This window comes from Gorilla gorilla, chromosome 9, assembly GCF_029281585.2.
Source record: "Gorilla gorilla gorilla isolate KB3781 chromosome 9, NHGRI_mGorGor1-v2.1_pri, whole genome shotgun sequence".
NCBI lineage: Eukaryota > Metazoa > Chordata > Mammalia > Primates > Hominidae > Gorilla > Gorilla gorilla.
This window is the reverse complement of record NC_073233.2, coordinates 114,820,162-114,836,776: the sequence shown is the minus strand read 5'-3', so window position 1 is coordinate 114,836,776 and position 16,615 is coordinate 114,820,162. Positions and strand designations below refer to the sequence as shown.

Genomic DNA, 16,615 nt, shown 5'->3' with positions numbered 1-16,615 from the left:
TACGATAGAATACATTGTGCACACTTATTTATTTTTCATTGTAATATCCAGCACTATAAGGTGGAACTCTTTTGCCAGGGCATCAGGGAGTGATTATATATGGAGAAAACTTAACAATAACCTTTAATTCTATCTCATCAGATTCCTACTCCATTCTTGGCTGCCCTTACTTTTGTGGGTGAAAGAGTGTAAATCATTCCAGAGTTCTGTCATTATTATTTTCTTGTTTTTTCTCCTTTTCCCTGAGGTCTAGCTGACCTGCATGTCTTTCCCTGAGATTGCTAATGTAAGCCTTTTGTTTCCACCAGATAGCTTGATGCCTATCCGCATTCATGTGCCATAGATTTCTTCTCTGGTTTATATTTTCCACTTAATACATGCATTTCGATAAGAAGTAAGATGATAATATGGATGTAATATGGACATAATATGTAGGCAACTTGGATATTCTATGAAGAATGGGGAAATCATTAAGAAAAATAAAAATATATTATTTATGATAACTACTGCAAGGCTATTGAAAGGTGAACAGCTAGATTAGCAACATTTAAAAAGCTGATGCTCTGGGAGTTAGGGGGAAGGAAGGGATAAACAGGATTTTTAGGGCAGTGAAAATGCTCTAGGTGATATGGTAAGTGTATACATATCATTATACATTTGTTTAAGCCCACAGAATATACAATATTAAGAGTGAGCCTTAATGTAAACCATGGAGTTTGGATGATAATAATGCATCATGTAGGTTCATGGATTGTAATAAATGTACCACTCTGGTGGGAGATATGATAATGGGGCAGGCTGTGCATGTGTGGGGGCAGAGAGATATGGGAAATAACTGTGCCTTCTGCTCAATTTTTCTGTGAATCTAAAACTGGTCTAAAAATATGTAGTCTATTTAAAAACAAACAAAAAGGTTCATGTTCATTAACATTTTAGAGGCATCCTGTAGATGAACTGAAATTTATATTTTCTGATTCAAGATGAGTGAATTAACCTATGTGGAAATTTGTGGATCTAAGAGAAATAACCTTTGTTACTTTATTCAGTAGTTACTCTTGATAAGCACTTAAAAAGCTATAAATTCAATTATTTATATTAGACTTCACCAACATTTGCTTCCCATTTACCTCTAGGTTTGAAGTTTGAGGAAATTCAAGAAAGATTTGGTGAAGAGTTCTTTAATATATGCTTTCATGAGAATGAGAGAGTCCTTCGAGCTGTAGGTGGCACTTTGCAGGACTTTTTTAACGGCTTTGATGCTTTGTTGGAACACATTAGAACTTCTTTTGGAAAACAGGCCACTCTGGAGTCACCATCTTTCCTATGCAAAGAGCTCCCTGAAGGTACTCTCATGCTCCACTACTTCCACCCTCACCATATTGTGGGGTTTGCAATGCTGGGGATGATTAAGGCTGCAGGAAAGAAGATCTATCGGCTGGATGTGGAAGTGGAACAGGTTGCAAATGAGAAGCTATGCTCTGATGTTTCAAACCCAGGCAATTGTAGCTGTCTTACTTTCCTTATCAAAGAATGTGAAAATACTAATATCACGAAGAACCTTCCACAGGGAACCTCCCAAGTTCCTGCGGACCTCAGAATTAGCATCAACACCTTCTGTAGAGCTTTCCCTTTCCACTTGATGTTTGACCCCAGCATGTCAGTCCTTCAGTTGGGGGAAGGTCTAAGGAAGCAGCTTCGATGTGACACTCACAAAGTGCTCAAGTTTGAGGACTGCTTCGAGATTGTATCTCCAAAGGTTAATGCCACCTTTGAAAGGGTCCTGCTGCGACTGTCTACCCCGTTTGTGATTAGAACCAAGCCTGAGGCTTCTGGCTCTGAAAATAAAGACAAGGTAAGTGGCTATGGACTTGAGATGGTGATGGGAACTAGAAGAGTGGATAATTATTTCAGTAAATTACATGGTGGCTGTACTTGTAATTATTTAGGCAAGAGAGCTTAAAGTGCCATTTAGAAGATTACTGGTCCCTGGATGTGTGTAAAAAGATTTGGCCTCATTCCCAGCCATTTTGCATAGTGTCTGCCTCCTCCATTAATTTATTTCAGCATATAAAAAGAAGACATTTATTAATACTAGCTATAGCAATTACAAAAATGATAGAACTCACTAAAAACCTGATAATATAAACACATGAATATTTCCACTGAATGTAGTCAAACTATGAGAAATATAGCATTTCAACATTGTGGGGCGTGACTGCAATATCTTTAAATACATATGCTAAAAGTTACCTTCACTTTGAATATGTTCTTTTCTAAATTTCATAATCTGGGAACATCTGGTTTACATCCTATTTTTGTCTTAATATGCAGAATAATGTATTCCCCAAAAGTTGAGAATTGACTATCTCGAGACTTCTTTTCCGTTTAAATTTTAGTATTAAAATAGAGATTCATTGCTTTAGAACATGATCACTAGTTGAGAGAATAAAGTGAAGACTAGGAAATTTTTTGTGGATTTCTTTGAATCCCCTTTGGGAAATCTGGATTATAAATTATAAATAATTGATGAAAAGACACCAGAAATAAATCTTAAAATATTTGGGTTTAAATGAACATTTTGTACCTCAGGTAAAATATTTTAAAAAGTCAACATTAAAATAGATAATAAAATGTAAAGAAAAATAAACCATGATTTTTTATGTTTAGTAATATACTTTCAGTGATTAAACGGAAAAACAACATTAATTTCCAGGACAGAAATTTGTACAGTTCCATTCAGTTTCCAGTAGAGTGTGTTTTCAACATTTTGTACTAGGGTAAATAAAGTTCTTTTAGGCTATTTAGCCTGTTTCCAAGCATTTGAGGGAAGCTATTAGCTATTAGAAATGACAGGTTGCTCTGGGCTAAAGGAAAGAAGAGTTGTAGAAGTAATTAAAGACTCAGTGAAAATATACATATTCTGGAATAATAATAAATAAATGAGGAAATAGCTCTCTGAAAGCAGCGCTTAACTTGTTTTTGAGGATTTTATACAGCATTAGTTTCATGATTGATGATTTTTATAATTTTGAAGTTCAATGGAAAGTTTTTAAAAAAAATATTCGAGAAAGATGGCTGGGTGTAGTGGCTAACACCTGTAATCCCAACACTTTGGGAGGCCGAGGTGGGCGGATCGATCACCTGAGGTCAGGAGTTTGAGACCAGCCTGGCCAACATGATGAAACCCCATCTCTACCAAAAACACAAAAAAACGAGCTGGACATGGTGGCAGGTGCCTGTAATCCCAGCTACTCAGGAGGCTGAGACAGGAGAATCGCTTGAACCCAGGAGGCAGAGGCTGCAGTGAGCTGAGATCATGCCACTGCACTCCAGCCTGGGTGACAAGAGTGAGACTCTGTCTCAAAAAAAAAATTATTTGAGAATGATAGAAAGATGCACATTTATTCAATATGATGAAATCAGGTGTTTTAGGAAATTAATAATGTTTTTATCATACAAGTTCAGTGATTTGAAAATATCTAAGGATAGACCTGGATTCCAGTTTGGCACATTTGGAAATTTTAGTCTGAATGAGTTAGTATTATTTGATCATATGATGTTTTAAATACAAATTGTCACATATGTATATTATATGTATGTTTAATAATTGCTACCCATTTTGAAGTCCTTTAGAATGGAAGAAACTTGTTAAATGTGTATTTTTGTTCACATTTGTAGTTGCTTTAAAATGAGTTATTCTTTCTCTTTAATTTAGGGAATATCAAAACTATCAGTTCTGTTTTACAGAAGTACAATATTTGGCTAGGAGAATTTGAAGCATTTTTGGCCTTTAGAATTGAAGTTGGTGTTTTTGGAAATATTTCTGAACTAGAATATATTATTATCAATGTTGTTGCTTTATATATTTTATCGATTTGGGAAAAATTAATTCATTTTAAAATTACTGCTTCAGGTTTTTTCCCCTTATATTTCATTTGGCTTCTATTTCTATTTAATTTGTATACCAGGGTAAGAAATAGACATAATGAAATGATGACTCAAATGTCAAGGCCCCCTGCCAATTCCAGTAATAAGGAACTGTGCTCATTGAGGAGATGCAATTATCATTTAAACATGTTAGTGGCAGTTTAAAAATAAAGTAATAGGCAGGATTTTTAGTTAAAATAAGGATAGAAATCTACTCATCCTTATATTTATTTCTGCTTACTCACCTGAGTTTGCCAGAATGGGACATTTGAGAGGTTACAGTTGCCCCAAATTGATACTATGGTCAGTAAAGTTGTCACATACAGTCTTACCCAGATGAATAACATTTTTTAATTAGTAAGTCATCAAATTTCACATTTACAGTTTATTAAAACATGGAAAGAAGAAAAATAATATGTAAAAATTGTGTTTTTGTTGATAAATTTGACTTTGTCTTCATTATTTTCCCCATAATAGCTATTCTTGTTAATGTATACCTCTATGATGTCTGAAGTCTCTAATTTTTTAGTTGGCTTTTATAAGAAAATGCTATTTTAAAATAATTTATATTCCTTCTTCTAACATTGAGGGCTCTTATAATTTAACTGTTTTGTTTGTGCATTTAATACCAATGAACCACTACGTCTGCCATAAAAAATAAATCAAGAGCAAGCATGTCACCGAGGGGCATCTGACACAGTTATCGGTGGCAGGATTCAACAGTCTTGAGGTTAGAAAAAAACTCTTCCAGATGGCTTGACCAAGCTTTGATTCTATCACTTGGTTTCCTCTACATTTTCTCTAAGTGATCATCCATGCCTCACATATTCTTCTCTTTCCTCCTTATAGTATTCGTATGTTTTCATCTTTCCCTAAACTCAACTTCCTGTCATCATCTTCTTTCCTTATCAGATGTCAAACATTAAGTATGAATGAATTGGTTGTTTTTAAAAAACCCAACAGATTCAGTGTAGAGAATAAAGACTGAATTAATCCATGTTAATTTGTGCTGTGTATCTCTTTCATTCCATGTATATCAAATATTGTTCTGAGAATTTGGAAATGTATTGCATAGATCTTTTGAATTATAAGACATTGTGGTAAATTTGAGATGAATTTTTTTGCAGCTTAATGAGCAGTTTGCAGTTAATATTTAGTCTATGTAAACATAACCTACTGATATAGATTACAAAGCTTCTTGGTATGGAATGAATCTTGTTTGAGTGAATAGCTTTGTTAGAAATGAGAGTAATAGCACATAGCTTCCTTCTCTGCCAGGTAAGGTCATGATGTGTGGTGAAAGTATCAGCAGGCTGGGAGAGAGGTGTCTCTGACAACCATGATCTTAGTAAATCTTTTTAATGTCTGCACCTCAGTTTTATACATTGGAAATTAATGAACCTAGACAAACTAATATTTTTACTCCTTTACAAATCATACTTAACATATATACATATATATGAGGTCAATTGATCATGAAGATTTTTTTTTAATTTTTTTTTAATTTTTATTTTTGGAGATGGAGTCTTGCTGTGTCTCACCCAGGCTGGAGTGCAGTGGTGTGATCTCAGGTTACTGCAACCTCCACCTCCCTAGTTCAAGCGATTCTCCTATCTCAGCCTCCCGAGTAGCTGGGACTACAGTACAGGTGTGCACTACCACACCCAGCTAATTTTGTATTTTTAGTAGAGACTGGGTTTCACCATGTTTGAGGCCAGACTGGTCTCAAACTCCTGACCTCAGGTGATCCACCCACCTTGGCCTATCAAATTGCTGGGATCACAGGCGTGAGCCACCGCACTTGGCCATGAAGCTTTCTTTCATCTCTATGTTTCAATGAATTCAGATGCATTTTAAAAGAGAGGTGCGGAGAATCTGACTTATCTACCATGAAGGGCTCATCTTGTCATCAAGAATTAGTTAAAATAATTCTCTGATAGTTTAGGCTACCTACTAAAGTTATTTGGGAGGATTAAATGACATAATCCATGTAAAATTCTTAGCATCTTTGACCCCAGGGATAAGCACTGCATAAATGTTCATTATTACTTCTACTGCTATTATTATTTGTGTTCCTTTCCACCTATAACAGTCTCCCTGTTTATTCCCCTATTCACTTACTGCCTTATAGATGAAAGCACCAGGTATCAGTAGGTTTGATAATTTTAGAGAAATATTGAGCTCACCTAACATCTTCCTAAAATATGCCTTGGACCCTGCTGCTTGTCTCCTTAATAAAGACTAGAAGACCACTTGTCACACATTCTATAGGAGCTCTGTTTGGATCTGCATTTTATTTACGTACTGTCATTGTTTTAAAATCTCTGGTCTCTTTGTCAGATTGATGAAGGTTTGGAATCAAGTTTTCATTACCTGTATCTACTAATGTCTTTTATGTTCATTTATCAGAGCATTGTGCAGTAACTTCCAAAATAAAATGGATGTGTTAACTTAGGCACAACCTGAAGCAGCAATGGATTTTGAGAAACAATAAATAACATGAGTTCTTTTGACATTTTTTTTTAGTAGCAACGCTTGAGAGAACTTTAATAACACCTTGGAAGGAACCCAGCATTTGAAATACATCATCCCTGTGACAGAGCAATAGCATTGTTATTCATCTTCACTTTTGTTCTCAGGGTTGGAACTGAGGAAAAGCATAACAAAAACACATTTCTTTTTTAATTCCCAGAAATATGCTCTCATTTGTCTTATTAATTAGAAGCTACAATCAAACGCTGGGAAACAATTTTCAAAGAATAAAGTAGGAAATGTCTGGTTTTCTGTGGCCAAATCAGTTTTCAGAATACTCTCTTATCTTTTCTAGACAGTTGCCCACCTTTTTCTGAGGCGATGATTGAAAAGTTTTTAAATGTTTATTAATCTTACTATACCATAATGAAACCGTTGAAAGACAAGTTTCATCTTGCTGTCAAGAATACATTATTTGACTTCAACCTTAATTTAATTTGAGAAAGTGTGAGCATTTCTTCTTTGTTCAGATAATAATATTTTATTAGAGAATTTCAAATATTGAAGTGTAGTTACCTTTAGTGATGAACAACCTGACATTAGAGCTTTCTCTATACATTAGCAGAGCTGAGACATGACTTCATTCAGAATTACCTGGAGTTCACTCTGTTCTTGTAAGTATGAATGAGACCTTTATTTTTAATTTGTGTGTTGCTTACCTTTCTCTAGAACTGCTCTCTGATCATTGCCCTTTTTTCTTTTAATGTAATTTATTATTTTTTAATAATTTGAATTTCATCTAGATTCAGTGGGTACATGTATGGGTTTGTTACATGGGTATATTGCATGATGATGAGGTTTGGGCTTTGACTGATCCCCTCACCCAGGTCCTGAGCATAGTGCCCAATAGTTTTTCAACCCTTGTCCCCCCTTTCCCATCCAGTAGTCTTCAGTGTCTGTTGTTGCCATCTTTATGTCCATGAGTACCAATGTTTAGCTCCCACTTTTAAGTGAGAACATGCGGTATTTGGTTTTCCGTTCCTGTGTTTGTTTCCTTAGAATGGTGGCCTCAAGCTGCATCTTTTTTTATGGCTGCATAGCTGCATCCAGCTATGTGTTCTTTTTAATGGTTGCACAGTATTCCATGATATATATGTACTACATTGTCTTTATCCAATCCACCACTGATGGGCACCTGGGTTGATTCCATGTCTTTGCTATTGTGAATAGTGCTGCAATAATCATATGAGTTCAGTGTCTTTTTAGTAGAATGATTTATTTTCTTTTGGATATATAACCAGTAATGCAATTGCTAGGTCAAATGGTAGCTCTTTTTAACTTCTTTGAGAAATCTCCAAACTGTTTTTCACAAACGCTGAACTAATTTATATTCCCACCAACAATATATAAGTGTTCCCTTTTCTCCACAGCCTTGCCAGCATCTGTTGCTTTTGACTTATTAATAATACCCATTCTGCCTGGTGTGAGATGGTATCTCATTGTGGTTTTGATTTGCATTTTTCTGATATTTAGTGATGTTGAGTATTTTTTTATATGTTTGGTGGCTGTTTTTATGTTTTATTTTGAGAAATGTCTGTTCATGTATTTAGCCTATTTTTAATGGTGTTATTTTTTGCTTGCTTAACTTCCTTATAGATTTTGGTTATTAGACCTTTGTTAGATGCATAGTTTATGAATATTTTCTCCCATTTTTTAGGTTGTTTACTCTGTTCATTTATTTTGCTTTTCAGAAGCTCTTTAGTTTAATTAGGTCCCACTTGTCAATTTTTGTTTTGTTGCAGTTGCTTTTGGGACTTAGTAACAAATTCTTTCCCAAGGCCAGTGTCCAGAATGGTGTTTCCTAGGTTTTCTTCTAGGATTCTTACTGTTTGAGGTCTTACATTTAAATATTTAATCCATCTTGAGTTCGTTTTTGTATATGGTAAAAGGCAGGGGTCCCATTTCATTCTCCTGCATACAGCTAGCCAGCTATCCCAGCACCATTTATTGAATAGGGAGTCCTTTCCCTACTGCTTATTTTTGTCAACTTTGCTGAAGATCAGATGGCTGTGTGTAGCTTTATTTCTGGGTTTTCTATTCTGTTCCACTGGTTTATGTGTCTGTTTCTGTAATAATACCATGCTATTTTGGTTATTGTAACCTTATAGTATAGTTTGAAGTCAGGTAATGTGATGCCTCTGGCTTTGTTCTTTTTGCTTAGGATTGCTTTGGTTATTTGGGCTCTTTTTTTTGGTTCCATATGAACTTTAGAATAGTTTTTTCCAGTTCTGTGAAAAATAATGATGGTATCTTGATAGGAATAGCATTGAATCTGTAGATTACTTTGGGCAGTATGGCCATTTTAATGATACTGACTCTTCTAAACTATGAGCGACAAGGCTCATGTATGATATTTTGATGCAGATATTAGTGATGTTCATGCTGGTTCTGGGTTTTTAAAAATTAGTATAAGGTTAAAATTGCTGTATGGTATTTTTTTTTTAAATGAACCACACAGGAGGCTTAATGGCATTGTTCCTGTATAGTTACTTTATTGTGTATAGTAAGAGGACACTGTACATGATTACATGATGAATTATGTATTCCCAATAGTCATCTATAGGCTTAAAGTGCTTATTTTTCCATATTTAATTTTTGTTAACAAGAAAGATTGTAGCCCTGAGCATAACAGGAGGTACCTCCTATTGGAGATCAGATTTTTATTTAGTTCTATTAAAGGTTTGTAGGTTCTCAGGGAGAAAAATCAATCCCTTTAGTTAAAAATCATACAGAATCTTCCTTTAACTGTTCCTTTTGTTTTTAAGTTAGAATCATTTTAGCCAGTAGCTTTAAGTCTTAGTGAAAAAAAAAATACATGTTTTCAATGTGTTGTCTACCTCTTCATTTTTTGATAGTTTCCTGTTTGTTCTTGTGTACTTTTTTGGTAAGTATACAGTGCAATAATTTTTAGTAAATGAATATAATAGTGCATCTATGACAACAATTTGGTTTTAGAAAACTTTGTCACCCCCAAAAGTTTACCCATTTGCAGTTAATTCCTGCTCCTACCTCCAACTGCAGCCAACCACTGGCCTACTTTCATGTCTATAGATTTGCTTCTTCTACTCATTTCTTACAAATGTCATCATACAATTAGTTACCTTTCTTTTTCTTTTGGTTTGCCATCATGTTTTTGAGCTTATCTGTAGTGTAGTATGCATCAGCAGATTGTTAATTTTTCCTGATGAACAGTATTCTATTGCATAGATATACTACGGTTTGTTTATCCATTCACCAGTTGATGGACATTGGATTTTCCAGATTTTGGCTATTATGAATAATGTTGCAATGAACATTCACATACAGGAGTTTGTGTGGATATGTTCTCATTTCTCTTGAACTGATTTGCAGGAGAAGAGTTGTTGCATCATATACATGTTTAATTTTTAAAGAAGTTGCTGAACTGTTTTTCAAAGAGCTTATGCCATTTCCCATTTGACTGGCAGTGTAAGAAGGTTCAACTTTCACACTCACACCTGGTATTGTCGGTCTTTTTCATCATAGCGTTCCTAATGAGTGCAAAGTGGTGTCTTAGGTTTTAAGTTATACTTCCCTGATGACTAAAGATGGTAAACATCTTTTCTTATACTTTTTAGTCATTGGTGTAATTTCTTTAGTTAAATATATAGGCAAATATTTTGTCCATACTTAATTGTTGTTTGCTTTCCTATTAATAAATTGTATTAAAAATATACATTCTAGATATGATATTGTCTTTAAAAGGTACTTCCTATGCAGTTGTCTTTTATAATCTTCAATTTACTGTCCTTTAAAAATATTTATGGAGAAACTTCTGTTCAGAAAGTTTCATTCATAGAAATGTAAGTCTGGGCTTTATCGGTCAACACTGTTTACATATTTCAGTATCTCCTTCAGTTGCACTTGACTTTATCCTTTCTATTGATATCTTAGGTTGAAATAACAGTTTTCCTCTGGGTATATTCTGTGTGGCCATATGCTGGTCTCGAACTCTTGACCTCGTGATCCGCCTGCCTTGGCCTCCCAAAGTGCTGGGATTACAGGCGTGGGTCACTGTGTCCAGCCCCGAAGTACTTTCAAAACAGGAAAAGATATCAAAGGCATGGCAACATAACACACTAGGTTTCTTTTCTTATTATTTTGTTACAGTTTTACTTTTCAAGGATTTTGAGATTTGGTATAATTGAGTTCCAGAACTCAGATATCAACTTAGTATTTTTTCCTATAGCAACTTTTGAATCATGACTTAAGCTACAGCATCTTTCTTTTTGCAAGTGGGTTTTATGGTAATTTCTAATTATTATAATTCTGATAGAAACAATTAGCTTTACATATGCTTTGATAGGGCATCATCCTTGAGCAAGCACAGAAAAAAGCAGTATTGAGAGACAGTATTGTGTATGATTAAGAATACAGTCTCTGTAGGATGGCTTGAGCCCCGGGAGGCAGAGGTTGCAATGAGCCAGGATCGCACCATTGCACTCCAGCCTGGTTGACAGAGCGAGACTCCGTCTCAAAAAAAAAAGAATACAGTCTCTGTAGCAGGACTTCCCAACTTCAGACTGTTATTTACTAGCTGGGTAACCTTGAGCAAGTTAACTTTTTGAAGCTTGTTTTCATTGCCAACCTCATAGTCAGTGGGCCTCTCTTGTTTGTTCCCATTTCTTTTTAAAATAACTACCACATTCTTCTGACTTCCACAAATATGTTTACTACTTGTTTCAGTTTTATCACTGAAGACATATTTAACATTCCCTTAGTTGTTTTTCTCATTTTTAATCTTTAGTTTTGACTAAGCCCTACTCCTTTTGTTAAATTTTAGTATCATTATTCTTAGAGAAAAATGCCAAAATATTAATATTTAAAAGGCATATCTATCCATTAGTATTTATCTGTATCTATGTATCTTAACATTTCTGGCACTGTTTTAAGTGTCTTCCATGAAAATGTTATAAGAAAGGAGTGAAAACTGCTTTCAAATATTTAAATAGTTATCATATAAAAATTAGATAAAGTTTTTGTTTCAGAAGGCAAAACCAGTGTCAAAGAATAGATGTTATAAGAAAGTAGATTTGGTTAAGAATTAAGAGGAACTTTCCAACAACTGGAGACATTAAAAATGGAGGGAGTTGCGTAGTGAAATAAAGGTCTATATAATATTTGAGAGTTCATAAAGAAAATGAATGACAGTCACTCAGGGATATTTTACTGAACATTCATAAAGGGAACCCAAACTTTAAAGGTAAATGATATGATCACATTATTTTTGTAATGCTAGTTTCAGGAATAGGGAGAGTATCCGTATTATAAACATTTTGTGCTATTGTGAAAAAAAACTTTGATTCTATTTTCTTTTCATAGCAGATATGGTTTAACCTTAAAAAGTAATGAATTGGTGGAATAGAGAGATTTAGAAAAGCTTTGACTATTTAGCAATTCTTCTTCTTTCAAAGCTTAGTACATAGTGGCTTTTAAAATTCAACTCAATAAAGTATCTTTAAAATGCCACCTGTATTTGGATTCCAAGTTTAGTAGACAATTTCTGCTCCTCAAAATGCAATGAAAACTTGATTTCTATGATCTATGAATAGTTTATATATAGCAAAAGCTGCCTGTAAAACATTTTATACTTGTAAGAGTGCTTTATAAGAAAGCCACTTATTTACGTTTTTCAGCCTCCATGAAATTGAACCTTTAAGAAATGGTAAAATAGTAAACAAGTAATTAGGCTATGAGTTATTAACAAGTTTTATTTTAGTTTATTTAGTTGTTAGACAAAGCTAGTTTACACATTTCTATTATACTGGTGGCTAAAGATTATGATCACTTATTAGAGAGATCAGTTTCTATTGTACTTATAACATGGTTCAGAACCCTTCATTCTGTTTAACAGCATTTCCTTATTCTGTGAAGAAATGAGTACAGTTTACCACATTTTATTTTTCTGAAAATAATCAAAATCAAAGTACAGTCATACACTACACATTGATGGTTTAGTCAGATTGACTGCATATATGACAGTGGTCCCATAGGATTATAAAGCCGTATTTTATCATGCCTTTTCAATGTTTAGACACAAAAATACCATTGTGTTCCAGTTCTTACAGTATTCAGGATAGTCACATGCTGTATAGATTTGCAGCCTAGGAGCAATAAGCTCTACCATTTAGCCTATGTGCATTGTAGGCTATGCCTCTAGGTTTGTGTAAGTATACCCTGTTGTTCATATAATGGTGAAATTGCCCAACAGTGTGCTTCTCAGATGTATTTCTCTTGTTGTTAAGTGATTCATGACTGTATTTATGTTTGAATCATACAATAATCTTGGTTCATTTTCCGTTTTTCCTAATGAAGACATGGTGGTTTTTTTTTTCCCGTGGAGATTCAGGGGGGTCAAAAATCTGAGCATATTATAGGTGACAAGCAGTGAAAGTTGATTCCAAAACTCTTGCTTTTTGAAGGAGAGGTCAAGAATTATATTTCTTGTCAGCACAGACTCATCTGTGAAGTTGTTGTTGGCTGATATTAAAAATGCTTGTAATAACATGTGTAGGTTCTTCAAAGGATTGAGATTTCAAGCTTACATGTCTCAAAATTTTGAGTGAATCAGTGACTCTTTTTTGGCCATTGAACACCAGCTTCAGAAATCCTTCCATCCACTGCAGAAGAGGTGTGAGGGAATCTCTTTCTCTCTGTGAACATATATGGAGAACTCATACTACGATTTATGGCAGCTTGCATTTTCATATTTTTCTAATTTAGATGTTATTATGAATAAGGTAGGTGTAGATCTAACAATAGAATTGCCATAAACAGGAGTTAGAAAGAAATTCTTAACATCCTACAGTAAAAGAATTTTGTGCTACTCTGATACATTTTTTAGGTAGGTTATAAATTCTTATCTTACTGTCTTAATATGACTAATTATGACAGCTATTTTTCAGTAGTTTAATTACCATTCTACCCTGTTCTGTGGTTATAAAGACTTATTCCAGGCCGGGCATGGTGGCTTACGCCTGTAATCCCAGCACTTTGGGAGGCTGAGGCAGGTGGATCACCAGGTCAGGAGATTGAGACCATCCTGGCTAACATGGTGAAACCCCGTCTCTACTAAAAATATATTAAAAAAAAAAAAATTAGCTGGGCGTGGTGGTGGGCGCCTGTAGTCCTGGCTACTCAGGAGGTTGAGGCAGGAGAATGGCGTGAACCTGGAAGGTGGAGCTTGCAGTGAGCCGAGATGGCACCACTGCACTCCAGCCTGGGTGACAGAGCGAGACTCTGACTCAAAAAAAAAAAAAAAGACTTATTCCATACAAGAGTTTATTATTCTGTGAAATAATATATATTATTTTATGTACAATGTTTACATTCTATGTCAACTCAAAAAAATTTTGTGAAGTTTGTGTTCTTATCCCCCCAATTTATAGAAATAAATAGTACCTAATAAATTCTTTATAGTTCTCTTGCTTGTTTCTCTATAATCTTGATTTTTTTTTTTTTTTGAGACGGAGTCTCGCTCTGTTGCCCAGGCTGGAGTGCAGTAGCGCGATCTCTGCTCACTGCAAGCTCCACCCCCCGGGTTGGTGCCATTCTCCTGCCTCAACCTCCCGAGTAGCTGGGACTACAGGCGCCCGCCACCACGCCTGGCCAACTTTTTGTATTTTTAGTAGAAACAGGGTTTCACCGTGTTCACCAGGATGGTCTCGATCTCCTAACTGTGTGATCCGCCCACCTAGGCCTCCCAAAGTGCTGGGATTACAGGTGTGAGCCACTGCACCTGGCCTCTAATCTTGATTTTATGGGATTATGTATTTCAAAGATTTTACATTTTACCCTGTTAATTTTTTTTGTTTTTAAGTAGATACGATTTTTAAACTTGAATCTTCACCACTAAATTACAGAAGAGAATGCACAATTGTCCATTCCCTTCTGTTATTTATTGGTGAAGATTCAAATTTAAAAATAGAGAAAATAGAGAAAAAAGATTATTGTGCTGTTCCTGATGGGGATCATTGGACACTATAAAACTGTGTTTGATTTTCCTTAAATAACATGATTTTGGAAACTTTATATATGGTTTGATCACTTTAGTTTTCCCCAGACATTTCTTTCGAGCGAACCATTGTTTTACGTGTGACCTCCGGGGCACTGCCGATACTCGGTTTATGGGGCTGCTTCTCACCACTATCATATAACAATTTAAATTAATTAATTTAAAAAATGTGTTCGGAGGCTTCTTTAAGTCTAAATATAGAGTGTATGTCTATCTGCTATGTTTCCCTTAACTACTAATTTGATAATTCTAAGGGGAAGAGATGATTCAGTGGGTCTGGTATGAACTGTTCTCTATAATCTGAGCAAGGCTCTGACCTCATCTTTCCTGAAGGTGGAAAAATGGTCTCATAAATTTCTTTTCTTTTTTTTTTTTTTTTGAGACAGAGACAGAGTCTCAGTCTGTCACCCAGGCTGGAGTGCAGTGGTTTGATCCTGGCTTACTTCAGCCTATACCTCTCAGGTTCAAGCAATTCTCGTGCCTCAGCCTCCCGGGTAGCTGGGACTACAGGTGTGCACCCCCAGGCCCAGCTAAGTTTTGTATTATTATTGTTATTATTAGTAGTAGTGAATACAGGGTTTTGCCATGCTGGCCAGGCTGGTCTAGAACTCCTGGCCTCAAGTGATTCGCCCACCTTGGCCTCTCAAAGTGCTATGATTATAGACGTGAGCCACTGCACCCAGCCTAGTCTGATAAATTTCTAGATGTTTTTGTTATTATGTGTATAAAAATGGACTGAAGTATTATTTCCTATCTTTACACTTGTTAATTCTTGACTCATTATACTTACATTCTATTTACTTTTACAGATCATACTATCATAGGTGAGAGGGCTTCCTGGGTTAATTTTCAATTATATTTCCTTTACTCCTTACCCTAACCAGAGATTGCTATCACCAGAAAGAATGGTTTATTTCAAATTCTACATTTATTTTATTTAAGACACTTCATTCCCCAATTTTGTCTGTCTCCTTTGTCATTGTTTGCATTTAATGTTTGGATTGATTTTTCTTGGAATGGCATAGGTGAATTGACTAAGACACTATTTTTAGCATATAGTAAGTTTCAGTTGTATTTTTCAAAAGCACACTTTATGACTGGGAAGAAGCTTTTGAGTGTTGATAGCGTGGAGTCTCAAGATTGCTTATCAGACCAACCATTAACTTATTTATAAACTATTATGTATTATAATGTAGACAATATATTTCTTTATTTTTAGTATAAAATGTCAAAAATCATTGTATTTGTCTTGCCAAAAATTAGGGTAAAATGATCATCTAAGTATTTATTCCACTTATGTTTCTACTAGGATTAATCAAAACACTTAAAAATCTATTTTTATTTAACTTGAATTGGAGGCCCAGAATCTATGACATCATTTACCCTTCCATAACTGAGGATAATTTTAAACAGATTTCATACCTCTTGGTATAAAACTCACGGGCAGTAAGAGACAGAAGAATGTGCTCTAAAATTCTACCAGTGCAAATATAAAACAATGTTTTATTACAGCAGTTATTCTGAATAATTGATACAGTTTATCAAAGTTTAAAAATAATATGATTTTTCTTTAAAGTTAGTAGCTTTCAGTTTCTGGTTGAAATCTCTCTCTTTCTTCTCTCTCTCTGTCTTTCTTTCTCTCTGTCTCTCTCTCTCTCTTTTGAAAACTTTTTCAGGATTTTAATGGACTTTGATAAGTACAGAATGCAAATTAACCTGATAAGCATAATAGTTTCTTCCTACCCTTTCAAAGATTATGATTATTAAGGTGATGATGATGATACATGGTTTTGTTTTGTTTTGTTTTGTTTTTTTGAGATAGGATCTTGCTCTGTCACCCAGGCTGGAGTGCAGTGGAGTGATCTTGGCTCACTGCAGCCTCGACCTCCCCAGCCTCAGGTGATTTCTCCCACCTCAGGCTCCTCAGTAGCTGCAGCTACAGGTATGCACCACCATGCCCCGCTAATTTTTGTATTTTTTGTAGAGATGGGGTTTTACCATGTTGGCCAGGCTGGTCTTGAACCTCTGGGCTCAAGCGATCCACCTTCCTCGACCTCCCAAAGTGCTGGGATTACAGACATGAGCCACCAAGCTTGGCGATGATGTGTATTTGTTGAGTGCTTA

The 16,615-nt window shown here is 35.1% G+C and overlaps 1 protein-coding gene across 1 annotated transcript in view; it reads left to right on the top strand.

Moving 5' to 3' along the window:
• GUCY1A2 (guanylate cyclase 1 soluble subunit alpha 2) overlaps nt 1-16,615 on the top strand; it is a 350,970-nt gene that overhangs the window by 76,620 nt on the left and 257,735 nt on the right. Inside the window, exon 4 of the mRNA XM_019037654.4 lies at nt 1,134-1,852. Coding sequence (XP_018893199.3) covers nt 1,134-1,852 — 719 coding nt within the window. The remainder of the gene's footprint in view (nt 1-1,133; nt 1,853-16,615) is intronic.